Source organism: Castanea sativa, chromosome 1 (assembly GCF_040712315.1).
Source record: "Castanea sativa cultivar Marrone di Chiusa Pesio chromosome 1, ASM4071231v1".
NCBI classification, from domain to species: Eukaryota; Viridiplantae; Streptophyta; class Magnoliopsida; order Fagales; family Fagaceae; genus Castanea; species Castanea sativa.
In genome coordinates, this window is record NC_134013.1 from 88,232,294 (window position 1) to 88,250,904 (window position 18,611).

At 34.6% G+C, this 18,611-nt stretch overlaps 1 protein-coding gene across 1 annotated transcript; it reads right to left on the reverse strand.

Annotated features, from left to right (window-relative positions):
* Window positions 1-6,029: 6,029 nt before the first annotated feature.
* On the reverse strand, window positions 6,030-8,940 carry LOC142607720 (uncharacterized). The gene is made up of 2 exons (XM_075779321.1): window positions 6,958-8,940; window positions 6,030-6,578 (listed from the first exon to the last, which is right to left on the reverse strand). Exons 1-2 carry the CDS (start codon window positions 8,918-8,920, stop codon window positions 6,178-6,180), a joined length of 2,364 nt encoding a protein of 787 aa, XP_075635436.1. The 5' UTR covers window positions 8,921-8,940; the 3' UTR covers window positions 6,030-6,177.
* Between the last annotated feature and the right edge of the window lie 9,671 nt (window positions 8,941-18,611).

Consider the following 18,611-nt stretch of genomic DNA (forward strand, 5'->3'; position numbering starts at 1 on the left):
GTATATAAAATAAAAATGTTAAATAAACTGTATATAAAATTTTGTTAAACTTTGAAGTTTCAAAATATAAAATCTATGCAGACTATCTTGGGGAAAACATGACTGATTTGAATGCTTAATGTAAGTTTGGTAGCTATCAGGATGATAATTGCAATTTGAAATGAGCTTTTATGGTTATTGCTTTTTAATTCATTGATTAGTTGTTAAAGAGTTTTGGTCGTTCGTGGGGTTCAATGGATAATAAACTTCATTTGGAAAGGTCTCTTTGGAAGGCATAGAAGTAGTGTTACTAGGATAACCAATTCCTATTTGTTTATATGGACTTTGTTAATAATATGAATTTTTATTTTTAGCTTGTAATTATTTATGCTGCTTGTATATAGATTTCCTCCTTTTTTTTAAAAGAATAAAGAACGTATCACTTGTCAAATAAAAAAGGCTTAAATGAGGTAATCTTAAACTCTCTTTTCACAGTTTGGTTTTGTGTTTACAAGAATTGATATATTATTAAAGACTTCTCTTGGAATTGATCGAATCCATCTTGTTGTAAAATTTGTCTGAAACCAAAGTCTCTAGCTCTAATTGAAGCCTCCACGATTGCATCCTGAACTGCTACTAGGTAAGATGCTGAAACACTACTCGCTCCCCCACTGAAGATTAAATCTACCCTGAAGTCCTTTGCTTCATATGCAAAATCACTCCATTTGAATTTCCTTTTCCAGCTTGATGATGAGTTGCCAATCCTTGTTGGAGACAAGGTTTTGAGTCAGCTAGCTGTGATCTTGAGATTGGGATTGTCCATTTTTAAAGGCCTCCTGATACCTGAGTGAAAGAAGGCTTGAAAATTGTTAAAGAACTTTGCTAGGACTTGAAAATTGTTCAGTGCTAAGACCTACCTATGCTGTGCAGGGAAGTCAGTTTCGTACTGTATCGGCCGGTATGGTTGGTATTTATTGTTCTGGTACCTTGACCAGTACAGAAACAAGGTTGTTTCGTGCTGAAAAATATACCGGCCTATACCGGGTTATTTCGGCCATACCGGAGAAAATATCGATTTTCGGCCGATAAATGCATACCAGACCGGAAAAAGAAAAGTGTTTTTTTTTTTTCACTCTCACCTTCCACCGGTGACATTCTATACATTCTCTACCTCAAGTCAGGGCCGTGGACTGATTTTGGCTGCTGCTACTTCATCTTCATCTCTCTCTCTCTCCCTCTCTCTCTCTCTCTCTCTCTCTCTCTCAGTTTTCAAAACTCTCAAATGATATTTGCACGCCCAAGAAATAAAATTTACAGCTAGCATGTTTTTAAAAACCCTTCAAACTAACATTTACTGATAGTTTGGTACTTTACAGCTAGCATATTTTGACTTTTGTTACCTAATGAATTACAATTTTAAAAGCCCCACACGTGATGGCAGCGTTCTTATTTTTAATAAAGTATAATATTCATCTGATTGTTATCTATTACTTTTTATTGGGCTTGGATTAGAATTATTGGTTAAGAATTGAGTCATTGATAATATGGTTATATAACTTATATTTATGATATTTAATCAATAAAATTTAAATTAATGAATATATATTTATTTATAACGGTAAACCCGAAATGGTACACCGGTATTGATTGGTACATGAAATATATCGTACCACTGGCCAAACCGGTACAGTTTTCGGTATGGTATTGACTTCCTTGATACTGTGAGGCATATTGATTTTTTTTGTATCTAACAAGCCTTCTTTCTTATTTTCTCCTTTCTGTAGGGCATCATTTTGGTATAATTGTTGGGGAGTCAAGCCATCAGAAATTGTCCGAATATGCAAAATCTTCTCAAAAAGTAGATCTTCAAGGATGCAAGACTTTTTTTTTTTTTTCTTGCCCAATTTTCTATGAGAATCATGTATTATAGTGGTGAAAGTTGTTAATTGTCAACAATCATGTTGTTATGGTTTCAATAGAACTCTTGTTATCATGGCTTCATGGTCTTGTGATCAAAATGTTCATTTTTGGATCACTGCCCAAGTAGACTTTCAATGAAGATTCTTGAATTCAAAATTTCCTTTGTACTAGTGTAAAATTTGAATGAGTTTGTTAGCAAAAAAATTGATATTTAATCAAACAGATAGTCATTGATTTTATTTTATAGCTTATGTAACTTACCCTTGATACACTGTGACAAACTTCAATGTTCAAAATTATTATTAAGCTATGAAGCATAATCCTGTTTCAATTTGTTCAAACTTCAAACTAAAATCACAAGGTGACAAAGTTCACCACTCAACCCGACACATTGCTCTTCAATCATCTCGTGCTTAACATACTGCTGAAATCCATATTAATCCTGGTAGTGGTAAGACTTGAATGTTTAATTTTTTAATTTTTAATTTTTTTTTATACAAGATAGAAATTCTACTTTAACATACTCTAGCTTAATCTTTCAATATAATTTGATGTTACAATATAGTTTGATGTTGGAAAAATCGTCCACTGCAAGAATTAACGTACAAATACATGGTCTCTCTCTTTTTCCCTCTTAAATAATCGAATGATATGTATTAACCAAAATAAACCATTACTGAACATGCAGAAAAACTAGTGGCAAACATAGACCAACTAGTCAAGCTTTTCACCGTCAATAAGAAAGTCCAGTCGGATCAAAACTGAAACAAAATAAGTCCTCAAGGATTTTTTTAAAATAACTATAAAATCCAAACAATATTATTAGTTAACCAACATTTGAAACTAATTTGGTTTCTAACAAATCGAGTACATTGTACTCGATTTTCCCATCGTGGCACTAACTGAGGTGGACAATATGTCCACGTAGATATGAAACTCGAGTGCATTGGAGTCATTTTAAGAACTCGAGTCTCTTGGACTCGATTTCTGTTCAGCCGTCCACGTGTCCCAAATCACTCAAAATCACAGATCACTCTCACCAAAACACTCTCAAACACCTCTCGCACTCAGTCTCTCACTCTCACTCTCAAAACCACAGATCACACTCATCTCACTCTTAAAATCACTCAAAAACTCAAATTTAAAACTCACTCAGTCTCACACTGTCTCTCACTCTCACTCTCAAAACACCCAGATGCTTAAATCCACTCAAGCACGAGACCTATCCTCTCTCTTTCTCTCTCTCTCTCTCTCTCTGTCATTCTCCTCTCAACTCATCGGTGGCTCGGCCTCATCAGTGGCTCATTCTGTCGTCTTTGGCTTCTCTCCTCATCAGACTCTCCCTTTATATTGACCATCTCTCTGACCCACCATCTCTACGAGCCTAGCATCTTTTCGAGCCTCGTTAAGTCATTCACCGTCTCTCTCTCTCTCTCACTCTCAGGTAATTGATTCTATCACTAAGTTCCTTGCTTTTGTTTTTTGGTTTTTTTTTTGTTTTTTTGTTTTTTTGTTTTTTGTTTTTGTTTTTTTTGTTTTTGTTTAAAGGGTTTTGTATAGATCACTCAATCTCACTCTCAATGGACTCGATTTCTACGCCTACGTGGACATATTGTCCACCTCAGCCGGCGCCACGATGGGAAAATCGAGTACAATGTACTCAATTTATAAGTCCAAAATCAAGTCATATGGACTCGATTTGTTAGAAACCAAATTAGTTTCAAACGTTGGCTAACTAATAATATTGTTTGGATTTTATAGTTATTTTGAAAAGAAACCCAGTCCTCAAAGGTCTCGGCAAACAAAAAGAAAATTAAAATAAGATAAAATAGATACAAATCGAGATGAGAAAGACCCATACACCAATTACAGTCTTCACTCTACAGTTACTAGAGATATATAGCAAGGAAGGGGGAAAAATTCAATTAAAGAAAGGGGATGAACTTGGCAAAGAAAACATGCAAGAAAAAAAAAATCATAAATCTCATATAAAAAATTCTTTACCAGATCTAATATTTTTTATTGGTTAGCGTTTAGAAACAGAGGTGGGTGATTGAAAAACCATTGATTCACGACTAGGGTGGAGAGGTTGTCGGAGCATCATCGTTGTAGTGATGTCGGTTCAATGGTCGTGTGGGTAAAAGTTAAAGGAGCCATGGATCTTTGATGAGAGAGACAAAGAAAGTGAGAACCCATAGAGAGAAGAAACATTGAAAACTAACGTTAATTATGACTCATTCTATTAAGTGTATTTTAAATGGCGTGGCCGATTTTAGGCCATAGATTGATTTTAAATCAATCTCAACCCTTAAATGGACACTCTCCATTTCATATTGAAATGGAGAGGATCTGGATCCTCAAAGAAATACTTTTTTTCACAAACACACTCTACATTGTCTACAATTCCTCTCTCATCCGTTTTTGCTCTTTACCCAGCCCCTCTCATTAGTTTCTCGCTTCATCTTTGCCAAAACTTACAGTTTCAAACTCTTAATCTAATTCTCAGTATTTCTCTTTTTTCCTCTACGTTCTTCTCTCTTTCCCTCTATCTAAAGTGCCAAAGCAACCTTTTCTCATTCTACAACCTTTTCCCTCTATGTATATAAAGTTTGTGAAATCTGAAATTTTATTTAAATTATTTTGCTCTAGAGGTGAGTATGTGATACTTTGATGGTTTGGGTGCTATGAACTTGTTTTAAAACAAATGGGTTATGAAGTGTTAACCATGAAAGTTTATGTATCATGAGGTTTTGCTTTTTGCACATCAAGTGTTTGATATATGACCTCAACGAGTTATGAAGTTGAGTTTAATTGTTTGTTGTTGATTATTCAATTTGAAGTTGGACTATGTGATATATATATATATATATATATATATATATATATATATATATATATATATGTGTGTGTGTGTGTGTGTGTGTGTGTGTGTGTGTGTGTGTGTGTGTGTGTAAAGTTTGTGAAATTTGAAACTTTGCTTATATTATTTTGCTCTAGTGGTCACCTAATCACTATTTTTGTTGGGTAATGGATTTTGGAGGTCTTGGTGGTGTGGAGAGGTGAGTATATGATACTTTGATGGTTTGGGTGTTATGAACTTGTTTTAATACAAATGGGTAATGAAGTGTTAACCAAGAAAGTTTAAGTGTTTTGAGGTTTTACTTTTTACACATAAAGTGTTTGATATATTACCCCAATGAGTTATGAAGTTGGGTCTAATTGTTTGATATATATATCATTCACATACATAATAAAACATCGTATCTATTCAAATTTGTAAAACCATTAATTGAAGTTGAATATGGTGACTCCATAAACCGTACTTCCATGATTAAATTGATTTATTCAAAATCACATCATTTTGAGCCAATGTGGTATTTAAGGGTCACCTTATCCACGATTTTGTTTTAATTAATGAGTATTTTCAATGGTTGGCATTTTTACCACTCAAAAGTATGCTTAGAGCATTCATACATGCAAAGACAATCGCATATTGAACATGGTGCTACTCAAAATGTACTTTAGTGAATATTTTATCGTACCAATGTGTCAAAAAAAATTCCTTTAATTTTCTTGTCTCTAAAAATTGTTGTTGTTTAATTCGAGACGTTTCTTATTTTAAAACTCCAAAAGGAAACTCAAAATAGTTTTGTATAGGTAAAAATAATTTTATTAAAAAGAGATTATAAGAAGACAAAAATAGCCTAAAGAATTACAATTAAGAAAAAAAAAAAAAATCTATATATGAATCTTCTGTGAGACGTGATATAAAAAACTACTCAAAGAGAACTAACGTAGAATTAAACTTTAATTAACCTAAGAAGACAAATGGTACTCTCAAATAGGGGTGGTCCTATTACACCATATTACTCTCCAATGGGATAGCCCCTTGACAATGAAAAGCTCTGCTATTGTTTTTAACTGAAAAACAAGTATAGCACGACTGAATCGGGTCCAATCAGATTTTAATATGAAAGAAGACTATTAGGAGGGGCCATGGGCCCAAGGCCCATGGCTTCCCTTTAGTCCCACTATAGTTCCTCCCCGCCCGCCCGCCCCCCCCCCCCCCCCCAAAAATAGTTCCTTCTATAATAAGAGATCTATATTTCCTGATGCAAAATACAGGCCACAAATCATGAAGAAATAGATAAACCTTACAGGATTACATAATTTTCATAGCATTTTCTTTTCTTAAAAAAAGAAAAAGAAAAGAAGATAATCATTCCTACACAACATTTTTTTTTTCTCATAAGTTCATCAAACCATATGATACACAACCTAACAAAAAGCACTACATGTTTGAGTTTCACTCTCTCCCATCATATAAGTTTCTTGATTCTTCAACTGCCATAGCGAAATTGCATGCAAGGGGATGGCTTGTGGTTTCTTACTGGAGAGACATTCTTGGGAGACCCATTTCATTGTAGGCCGAGACCTTGGTTTGGTGCGTAAGCATGCAAAGGCTATAGAAGCGGCAAAGAAAATATCTGGTGCAATCGAACGATTTGGAGGTGGCAAACGTTGATCTAATATTTCTTTTAACATCAAATTTTGAGAAGATAATGTTGATGATGAAGTCAATAGTTCTCCTGGATGTTTTCCCATTAATATTTCTAGTGCCACCATTCCAAAGCTATAAACATCACATTTTTCAGTCACCACCATTGTATATGCCAGTTCTGCATAGGAAAATAAATGAAAACTATTTAAAAATGTAATATATTTCTCCATATGATTGCTTGTTACCCAGCATGATTCATATAAAAAATAATAAAGTAAACTAGCATGGTTATTGGGATGGTCCCACATGGCTAACCTTTTTAAAATAGGTTTTTAAATTATTTTTTTTTATACAAGATATAATTTCTACTCTAGTATAATCTAAGTGTATATGTGTGTGAAACTTCCTGCTGGAGACTTAAACCTGACCCTTGCCCCCCACATCCCACAAGCATTTATACTTTTATAGTGACCACCACACCAAGGGTAAGCGGTAGTCTTTTTAAAATAGGTGTTAAATGCATAAGATATGAGTATAATAATTAAACAATAATTTACCTGGGGCAATATAACCATAGGTTCCGACAACTAAAGTTTGGTTAGAGGAATCAGGATCAAGAATTCTAGCTGTGCCAAAATCAGAGATAAAAGCCTCCAGCTCAGAGTTCAACAAAATATTGTTGCTTGATATATCACGATGCATAATTACTGGGATGCACTCATGATGCATGTAAGATAAGGCATGTGCTATGCTTTTGATGATGTTTAGCCTCTTAGTCCAATCCAATTCCATTGCTTCAACATCGTTGCTTAGGATACAAAATAAGCTTCCCCTTTCCATGTATTGATAAACCAAAAACATGCATCGTTTGTGCAAGCAATAACCATGAAGTTTCACAATGTTTCGATGCCGAATTTCTGTTAACATTTTTACCTCGTTCCTGAAACTCTTGTCAAAAGTTGGGTCTTCAGCCTCTAAGCGATGAAGTTTTTTCAAGGCAACAACTTTTCCACTAGGCAATTGTGCTTTGTAAACACTACCATAACCACCCGTTCCAATGCAGTATCTAATGTCAAAGTCCCTTGTTGCTTCAATGATGTCTTCATATGCAATTTTTCCATCAAAATTCCATATTGAGAACAAGTCCCCATTTTTTGTTCCGCTTGGATTGGATTGTGTTTTCCCAACCCAAAATCGAGAGTAGAAAAAATACCCAAGAAGTAAAAGCACAATGAAAATTATGGGGGGAAGTGACATTCTTATTTTGCTCATAGTTTGGGAAGATGGAAGGCAAGGAGAGAAATCTTCGAAGTTACCGCATAAATCTTTATTGCCGGTAAATGTGTCAAAACTATGATTTCGGAAAATATTTGAGATTTGACCCTTCAAAGAATTGTATGACAGGTTAAATTCTAAGTTAACAAAATAAAGGGGAACGCTGCCTGTGAGTTTATTGTAACTGAGGTCAATAAAACGTAAAGAAACAAGATCACTGAATTGAGGGGGAATGCTTCTAGTTAAGTTGTTGTGGCTTAAAGACAAGTTGGCCAATGAAAAGCAATTAGCTATTTCTACTGGCACAGAACCATTGATTTGATTCCAACTAAGGGACAAATAGGACAAATTAGTTAAATGACCTATGGTAGAAGGGATTTCACCAACAATGTTGTTATTGCTGAGGTTCAGGTCCGTAAGACTCTTCATGTTGCCTATCTCTAGGGGAATAGAGCCGTTGAATTGGTTCGATTCAAGATACAATCTTGTCAAATTGTGGAGATTGGTGAAAATGCGCAGAGCTGACGCAATTAGTCCGGTGAGTTTGTTATTTCCCAGAATTAATATTTGAAGATTTTTTAAATCTCCCAATATGTCGGGTATGGAACCAGTGATCTTATTAGAATCCAAACCCAAACCCCAGAGATTGGTTAAATGGCCTAGAGCTGAAGGAATTGATCCTGTGAGTTTGTTATTTCCCAGATCTAATGCCTGAAGATTTTTTAGATTTCCGAAATCTTCGGGAATGGGCCCACTGATTAGATTGTAGGAAATGAACAAAATTTCTAATTGAGTGAGGTTTGTGAGAAAAAGTGGGAAGTGACCTAGGCCTGTAAGATTATTAATGGAAAGATCTAGGGAGGATAGTTTTGAAAGAGTACCTATTTGTTGAGGGATGCTCCCTCGAAGTCCAGTATTCTGAAGATTAAGAAGGACTAAATTTGGGAAGGAAGAGAAGTTGAATTTCCGGATCTTATCCCCAAGATAGACCCCGTCCATGTAAATCTCTATGACGCTTCCACCAGCATTGCATCTTATTTCATCCCACTCGCAATAATTTAAGGAGGTATAGTTGTAGTGACCACTCCACCACCCACTCTCCCGCAGTGCCTTCGCCTCTAGTTGTAGCATTGATGATTCAGATGCTGCCACAGAGACAGCAGCGGTAAACATATTTGTAGAACGCACGAAGACACAAAGGACCCATGCTACTACCAGAACGGAAATGGAAACTGAGGGTGCCATATGTTGAAGTGTATAATTGATAGAGTGCAATAGCAGATGGTTGATTGTTACTTATATTATATCCGTGGCTCAAGTCACTTTAGTAAGTGCGACACAGCTAGAGAGTGAATAGTGGGCATCTTCACTTTTTTTAAATTCCAACGTGAATCTTATAGAAAAGATACTCGTAAACAAACATCTGCTTTCCATGAATTCTTCCATGAAATTTCTTCATTATCATAGTACAACTATATTTCCACATTGTGATGTGATTCAATTAATGTATCTATCGCACTTTCTGAGAAGCTTGCGTTTCCTAGTCTTGATTTGTTACTTTCCATAGGTCCACACGGACCCTAAATCTTGTAATTGCAACATAACCAAATACTAAAATTGGATGAAAAAGGAATGTGAATTTCTCTTAAGGGACGAACTCACATCATCACATGGGATGGGTAAGTGCCTGCATGTAATCGATCGAGAAGAGAACGTAATCAAATTCCACCGAAAGAATATTATTCCATCTTGCTTTAATTTTTACTTCAATTCCTCCGTACTGAATTATTGGATTTCTATTCCCCTATGCGTGGGTTGGATTCATGTTTGCCTCCATTTTAGCATTTTTACAATTATTGGAGATTCAGCCTAGTTAAACTTGGTCACTGTTAAGATTTTTTAACATGGGTTTATAGGTCATTGTCAAGTTTTTATGTATTTTTATTTTTATTTTTACATTAGAGGATAATTGAAAATTAAAAATCAATTGAGAATTAAAATTCTGATAAGTGACCGATTGGATTAAATGGTGCTCTCATATAGCAAAAACTTCAGTTGCTACTTGCTACTAGAAGTCGCGGTCCTTTGATTTTTCAGTATAGAAAATTTATTAGTGGAAACACCCATACAAATGCGATGAGGACCAAACTCACCTGGCCCCAAGTATGGGTTAACTCTTATTAACTTCAAGTCAAAAATCTTTTATGTGCTTGACACACTTAGAGCATTTGCATTCGGGGGTGTAAAACACTCCCAGTTGCTATTTTAGCCACTGAGAACTAGTGGCGGAGCCAGAAATTTATCTTTGGGAGGTCATATATAATTTTTTTTTTTTTGCATGAAATGTAAAATAGTATCGTGCAATTCTTTTTGGGTTCTTTGTTTTTGTTTGAAAGACCCTAATATATTGTTAAGTTGACCAAATTATGGACCAAAGTTTAATTTTATTGGGCATAAAAAAAACTTAGGGTAGTCACAAATCATATTTTAAGGGCAGACAATGTTTATTATGGCATGGGAGGACCAAAATGATAAGGTTATTTAAAAATTTTCTAATTATTTAAGATATTTCCAATTTTTTTTTAATTTTTTCAAAAATTTTGGGGGGTCCCAGGACCCCCTTGGTCCTTTAATACGCCACTGCTAAGAACCTAAAAGCATTCTCCAACTTGGTATGCAAATTCTAAAAATTTTAGAACCCATAAACAGTAGGTACTTATATTTAGAACCTACTATTCACGAGTTTGTAAACTGAAATAATATTAATTTATTCATTTCTCTCTCTCTCTCTCTCTCTCTCTCTCTCTCTCTCTCTCTCTCTCTCTCTCTCTCTCTCTCTCTCTCAATTCCCTTCTCTCTGAAACTCTGCTCCCTCAACTATCTGCTTGCTCGGTGCTTGTGGGTTTTGTGTGGATTTTCCTTTGATTTTTTTTGTGGGTTTCCGTGCATATGGTGTTGTCGTGGTGGTTGGGTGTTGCTATGGTGGTGAGGTGGGTTATTGTCGTGGTTTTGGGGTGTTGCTGTGGTGGTGAGGTGGAGAGCGTGGGTTTGTGGATCAACGTGGTAGAGGTTTTGGTTTGTGGATCGGCATAGTGGAGGTTTGAGTATGTGGATCCGCATGGTGGAAGGTGTAGTGGAGGTCTGACCTTACTTTGTGTAGATCGGCGGCTGAGTATGCTTTGGGTAGATCTGTGGCCATGGGTTTTTGTGTGTTAGAGGTGGTGTGTATGTGTGTGTGTATTGGTGGTGGTGGGGACTGGGGTTGCTGGGGTTTTTTTTTGGTGGTTGCAAGGGTTGTGTGTGGTGGTGGGAGGGTGTTAGAGGTGGCGGTGGTGTGTGTATTGGTGGTGGGGACTAGGGTTGCTGGTTTTTTTTTTTTTGGTGGTTGTTGGGGGGTGTGTGTGGTGGTGGGGTGCTGGGTGGGTGTTAAAGGTGGTGGTGGTGTGTGTATTGGTGGTGGGGATTGTGGGGTTGGTTTTTTTTTTTTGGTGGTTGCTAGGGGGTGTCTATGGTGGTGGGGTGGTGGGTGGGTGTTAGATGTGGTGGTGGTTTGTGTATCGGTGGTGGTGATTGGGGGGGTTCGGGGGTTTTTTTTTGGGTTGGTGGTGGGGGGGGGGTGTGGGGTGGTGGGGTGGTGGGTGGTTGAGCTAATCTTTCTAGTGGTTGTTGGAGAGAGGAAAGAGTGAGATGGGAGAAGAGAGGGAAATTAGTTTTTTATATATTATTTTATTAAGTAATTTATATTATTTTATTGAGTTGTATGCAAAAATAAAAATTAGGATGTAAGGTGAGTTGTAAAATATGTCTGTAATATAGATAAAGTAAGTGTTTAAGATGTAAAATAGAAATTTTTTGAGCACCCAGATGCAAATACTATAATAACTTAGTAAGACAAGTTTTGATTTATGTGTTTGCCACCGGCCATAGGCACTTTAGCCTAATGCTTTTGATCTTGGCCCACGAAGACTTTAAAAGTCAAGGTCTTTTCTTTTGTCTACCTTTCTTTCTTATTAATTCTTTTCTAAAAAATAAAAAATAAAAAATTTATACGCATTAAAGTTGCCTTTACTATTACGTATATCCTATAACAAGGCAAACTCCGTAGTCTGTACGAGTCTTTCTTTAGGTCAATGATATGGATGACCCTTTGGAATTTCTTAATGAGTATCAGTATTATAAATGTGTGGCATTAGAAAAGTGTTAAGGAATTATATTTTATGATGCAAATTAATTTCAGGCTACAAATTTAAGAGAAGAATAGATACATTTTTGCGTGATTACAGGATTTTAATAGCATTGTTCTTGTGACTTCTGTGCACAGCATTTTCGTTTCATATAAGTTCATTAAACAAGATGACACTCAACCAAAAAATAAGCTCTTTATGATTGAGTTTCACTTTTTTCAATCATATAACATTTTTAATTATTCAACTGCCATAGTAAAATTGCAATAAGGGGTTAGCAATTGGTGTCTTACGAGAAAAAAATTCTTGGGACGCCCATTTCAATTAATGTAGACTGAGACTTTGGTTTGGTGTGTAAGCATGCAAATGCTATAGTTGCTAAAAAGAAAATATCCAGTGTGACTATATGATATGGAGTTTACAAGCATTGATTTACTATTTTCTTCAAAATCAAAATTTGAGAAGATGACAATGATAGTGAAATCTAGAGGTTTTTTGGATGTCTTTCTATTAATGTTTCTGGTGCCACTACTACAAATGTATAGACCTTACATTTTTCTGCACCACCATAATATACGCTAGTTTTACAAAGGAAAAAAAAATTTGAAAGCTATTAAAAAATTTAATATTTTATTTTTGTTTTTTTAGATCTTTTATTTTTGTAGAATTTATTCGTGGAAAGGTTGGTCTAAACGTGTCATTGCATTAAAATTATACAATGAAATTATGAAAGTGACCACTACACCACATTGTAGGTTCTGAGAAGCTTGCACTTCCAAGTCAGGACTCATTGCGAAGAATCTTACTAGTAGGAGTGTTTTCACGTTAAATTAGTGCAAGATTGATTTGACCACGTTATTAAAGGTTCCAAAAGAGATCCTTTGGAAAGTGCAATTTTAGGGTCATAAAGAGGTCAACACGGTGCTTTAGTCTTACCGTTACTAGGCAAACCAAATACTATATTGCATGCGGAGGGCATGCAATTTCCTCGACAGGGACGAAGTCAAGTCGGATGGCTGATTTGTCTGATTATGTAAATTCCACTGAAAAAAAACTCCTGAACCACGCAATTTCATTGTAGGCATAGACTTTGGTTTGGTGCGTGAGCAATGCGCAATTGTGGCGATGATGAGAACATATTGGGTACAAACACTTGATCAGGAGGTGGAAGGCGATGGTCTAACACTGTAACACCTAGTATAACATGGGTTTTAGAGAAGATGACAATATGGATGTCACCTCTCTTGCATACCCCTCAATTAATGTTTCTCTAGTGACACCAGTCTAAAACTATAAATATCACATTTTTCACTAACAACCTTAATTAATATAGTTTGTGACATAAAACAATAACTTTAAATGGTTTGTATTTTTTAATAGGTAATTTGTGTCTTACTTCTCGCTTCTTAAGATGCCAAAATACTAAACACCTTTTTATATGTACGATTCTATATAAAATATATATATATATATATATATATATATATATATATATATATGTTTAGTTCAATCAATCTAAAGTAGGATTCTATTAATTTTAATTTTGAAAATATTCTTTCAAGGAGAAAAAAAAAATTATAATAAGTATTCAGGGCCGGCTCAAAGTATTGTAAACCCTAAAGCGACAATTTTAAGTGAGATCTATTCTTAGAGGTGGTGTGTAGGTGTGTGTGTATTGGTGGTGGTGTGTATCAGTGGTGGCGACTGGGGTTGCTAGGTTTTTTTTTTTTTTTTTTTTTTTTTTTTTGGTGGTGGGGGTGTGGGGGGGGGGGGGGGGGGGGGGGGGGGGGGTGGTGTGTGTATCGGTGGTGGGGACTAGGGTTGTTGGTTTTTTTTTTTTTGGTGGTTGTGGGGGGGGGTGTGTGGTGGTGGGGTGGTAGGTGGGTGGGTGTTAAAGGTGGTGGTGGTGGTGTGTGTATCGGTGGTGGGGATTGTGGGGTTGCTGGGTTTATTTTTTTTTGGGTGGTTGCTAGGGGGTGCCTGTGGTGGTGGGGTGGTGGGTGGGTGTTAGATGTGGTGGTGGGGATTGTTGGGTTTTTGAGTTTTTTTTTTTTGGTTGGTGGTTGTTGTGGGGTGTGTGGTGATGGGGTGGTGGGTGGCTGAGCTAATCTTTTAGGTGTTTGCTGGAGAGAGGAAAGAGTGAGATATGAGAAGAGAGAGAAATTAGTTTTTTTTATTTATTTTATTTTTATATATTATTTTATTAAGTAGTTTATATTATTTTATTGAGTTGTATGCAAAAATAAAAATTAGGATGCAGGGTGAGTTGTGCAATGAGTTGGTAAAATAGATAAAGTAAGTTTTTAAGATGTAAAATAGAATTTTTTTGGCAGATGGGAATGCTATAATAACTTAGTAAGATAAGTTTTGATTTATGTGTTTGCCACCATAGGCACTTTAGCCTAATGCTTTTGATCTTGGCCCACGAAGACTTCAAAAGTAAAGGCCTTTTCTTTTGTCGACCTTTCTTTCTTATTAATTCTTTACTAAAAAAATAAAAAATAAAAAATTTATATGCATTAAATTTGCCTTTACTATTGCGTATATCCTATAACAAGGCAAACTGAGTGGTCTGTACAAGTCTTTCTTTAGGTCAATGATATTGATGACCCTTTGGAAATTCTCAATGAGGATCAGTATTATAAATGTGTGGCATTAGAAAAGTGTTAAGGAATTATATTTTATGATGCAAATTAATTTCAGGATACAAATTTATGAGAAGAATAGATACATTTTTGCATGATTACAGGATTTTTATAGCATTGTTCTTGTGTGCACAACATTTTCGTTTCATATAAGTTCATTAAACAAGATGACACTCAACCAAAAAATAAGCACTTTATGATTGAGTTTCACTTTCTTCAATCATATAAGATTTTTAATTATTCAACTGCCATAGTAAAACTGCATTAAGGGGTTAGCAATTGGTGTCTTACGGGAAAGAAATTCTTGGGACGCCCATTTCAATGTAGATTGAGACTTTGGTTTGGTGTGTAAGCATGCAAATGCTATAGTTGCAGAAAAGAAAATATCCAGTGCGACTATATGATATGGAGTTTACAAGCATTGATTTACTATTTCCTTCAAAATCAAAATTTGAGAAGATGATGATGACAATTATGAAGTCAAGAGGTTTTTTGGAAGTCTTCCCATTAACGTTTTTAGTGCCACCACTACAAAGGAATAAACATTACATTTTTCTGCCACCACCATAATATACGCTAGCTTTACAAAGGAAAAAAAATTGAAAGCTATTAAAAAATAATATATATATATATTTTTAAATCTTTTATTTTTGTAGAATTTCTTCGTGAAAAGGTTGGTCTAAACTTGTCATTGCACTAAAATTATACAATGAAATTATGAAAGTGACCACTGCACCACATTGTACGTTCTGAGAAGCTACTTGCACTTCCAAGTCAGGACTCATTGCGAAGAATCTTACTAGTAGGAGTGTTTTTACGTTAAATTAGTGCAAGATTGATTTGATCACGTTATTAAAGGTTCCAAAAGAGATCCTTTGGAAAGTGCAATTTTAGGGTCAAAAAGAGGTCAACACGGTGCTTTAGTCTTATCGTTACTAGACAAACGAAATACTATATTGAATGCGGAGGGCATGCAATTTCCTCGACAGGGTCGAAGTCAAATCGGATGGCTGATTTGTCTGATTATGTTTGAAACATAATCAGGCAAAAGCAAATTCCACTGAAAAAAAACTCGTGAACCACGCAATTTCATTGTAGGCATAGACTTTGGTTTGGTGCGTGAGCAATGCAATTGTGGCGATGATGAGAACATATTGGGTGCATACACTTGATCAGGAGGTGGAAGGCGATGGTCTAACACTGTAACACGTGTTATAACATGGGTTAGAGAAGATGACAATATGGATGTCACCTCTCTTGCATACCTCTCAATTAATGTTTCTCTAGTAAAGTGATACTAGTCTAAAACTATAAATACCGCATTTTTCACTAACAACCTTAATTAAAATAGTTTGTGACATAAAACAATAACTTTAAATGGTTTGTATTTTTTAATTGGTAATTTGTGTCTTACTTCTCGCTTCTTATGGTGCCAAAATACTAAACATCTTTTTATATGCAAGATTCTACACCAAAAAAAAAAAAAAAAATCCAGTTCAATCAGTCTAAAGTAGGATTCTATTAATTTTAATTTTGAATATATTCTTTCAAGGAGGAAAAAAAAATTATAATAAGTATTGCCAATAAACTTTTGTGAGTGATTTATATTATATATTTTAATATCATTACAATAATTATTTTTAAATATTTTTAAAGGTATACGACTGATGTCAATATAACTTCCATTGATGAAGTTATTACTAATGTCAATACAAACGTTGTGAAAGGCTCCTTGCTGTTCTGGAATGCTTCATTCAAACTGTTGTTGTTCAATAACAAATGCTTTAGATTGTTGCAAATTGCAATCCCCAATATGAATTAGGATATGTCCAACCATCCCAATAATTCCATAGGGATGGGATGGGACCCTTAAAATTGTTAGGGGAAAGATCAAGCGCCACAGGTTAATTGGGTAAGATTTGCCTTCCAACTAGGTATAGCTCACCTATTATATTATTTGAGGACATCTTGAAATGAATGCGTTTTGAAAGAACACAAACATGAGCAGAGATGCTCCCTTGGATTTCCAATTTTCCACTATATAAGAGCTAAGTCGAACAAGGTTTTAGAAAGGAAGTGAAGTTGAGCCTGTTCAGTCATCCGATTTTTGTTTTTTGTTTTCTAAACTCAAAGTGTATTTGAAACTAGTTTTCAAAACACAAATTTTGACATGATTTGTGTTCGACACCTATTTTTGAAAATAAGCTTTCAAGAGGAGAAGTTTTCATGATTTGTGACCAAGCAACGTGGTTTGGTCAATATATTAAGTTTTGAGGAAAAGTTTATTTTCTGAATGTGATTGAGATAACCAATGGTGTAGGTCTCACAACCTTTTGGTTTGTTTACAAGATTGCCATAGAATTTTGTTCTTATTTATATTAAAAAAAAAAAACAAAAAAAATTTCTCATTATTTATTTTGCACAGTAAAATTGGATTCAATTTTCTGAAAACAAAAAAATTCGACACACTTCTCAAGAAACTATTAGTCTATCACATTGGTAGGACCCGTGATTTTTTTTTAATAAAAAAAGAAAACAAAAAACAAAAAACAAAGAACAAAAAACTTGAGGTATCGTACTTCCTGCCTGATTAATGTCCAAGTGATGATAACGAGTCACTTGATCTCACTAGCAACATTGTACTATTCATAGTAGAAGAAGAGTAAAGAACAAAAGCAACACATACTATTATCTGTTTAGAAATAGATAAGTAGGATTTCATGAGAATAACTAATGAATTTAAAGATCTGTTTAGATAGAACTTATTGTTAAAAACTGAAAATATTGTAGTAAAATAATTTTTAAATATATAAATAGTACCATGGGATCTATTTTTAATAAAAAAAGTGACTAAAAAGTGAAGTTTGTGGATTCGTGAACTGTGCACGAATGCACTGTTCACAGACGAAAAAGTCAACAAATGTGGTTACTGTTCATGAACGGTAGCCGTAACTGAAAAGGTTGCAGTGCAAAAAAATAAAAAAAAAAGAAGAGAAAACGCGCGTTTGAAAATGCAATGTGTATCCGATACTAAGTTAGTTTTTAACATTTTGTTATACGTTTAACAATAAAATTTATGAAAATATTATTTTGGAGTATTTTCATTTTATATTAATTAATGAAACATTAATTAGAACACGTTATTACAGGAAAACTAAAGGTCTACACGTTATTCTATATTTTGCTTTTTAACTTCTCTTCCTCGAGCTCGGCATTGAATTCCTGAACTTCTATTCCTCCTCTATGTCCTCAGCATAACTTTGTCCTGAATCTAGAATTATCAGTCTACGAGAGAATAGTTGGATTTAAAATATGCAAGGGTCGGATCCATGTTAGCCTCAATTTTATCATTGTTATAAATATTTAGAGATTAATCCTAGTTATAATTTGTCTTTGTTAAGATTTTTTAGCATGGGTTGATCGATGCTTGATAGGTCATTGTCAGGTTTTTATTTATTTTTATTTTTATACATTAGAAGATGGTTGAAAATTAAAAAACTGATAGTGATCGAGTAGATTAATTGGTTCTCTCATATAATAAAAACTTCATTTGCTGTCAAATAAATATTCCGCCTGTATTTTCTCTCTAAAATATTTTTGGATTATTAAATCTTAGTTCCATCATTTCCCAGATCAAAGCAAGCTAATTTTCTATTGCATGGGTCCCTTTGCATAGATTGACTCCAGCCAATACCGGGAGCTGTATATTTTGTTGCGTTTTTACAATTTTTAAAGCCACCTATATCAACTATCAAAGCACAAGCGTACGTAAAAAAGCATATATATATATATATATATATATATATATAAAATGATATGTCCACAACATTTTTACAACAAATCTTAAGTGACAGGTTGTTACTGGTTGTTATTGTTGGGGCAAAAAAGTAATCTTAGTGTTAAGATTCAAATTTGAACCAATAATAACTAACCACCTATGATTTGTTGTGAAAATGTTGTAAAAATGTTGTCGACGTAGCACCTCTCTATATATATATATATGGAATTAATTGGATTTGTGTTAGTCTAATTACTATACAGGTTGGAAAGAATATGGAGTTGTTAATTTTTGACTTCGAAGTTTATGATAACTAACTTACGTTTGGG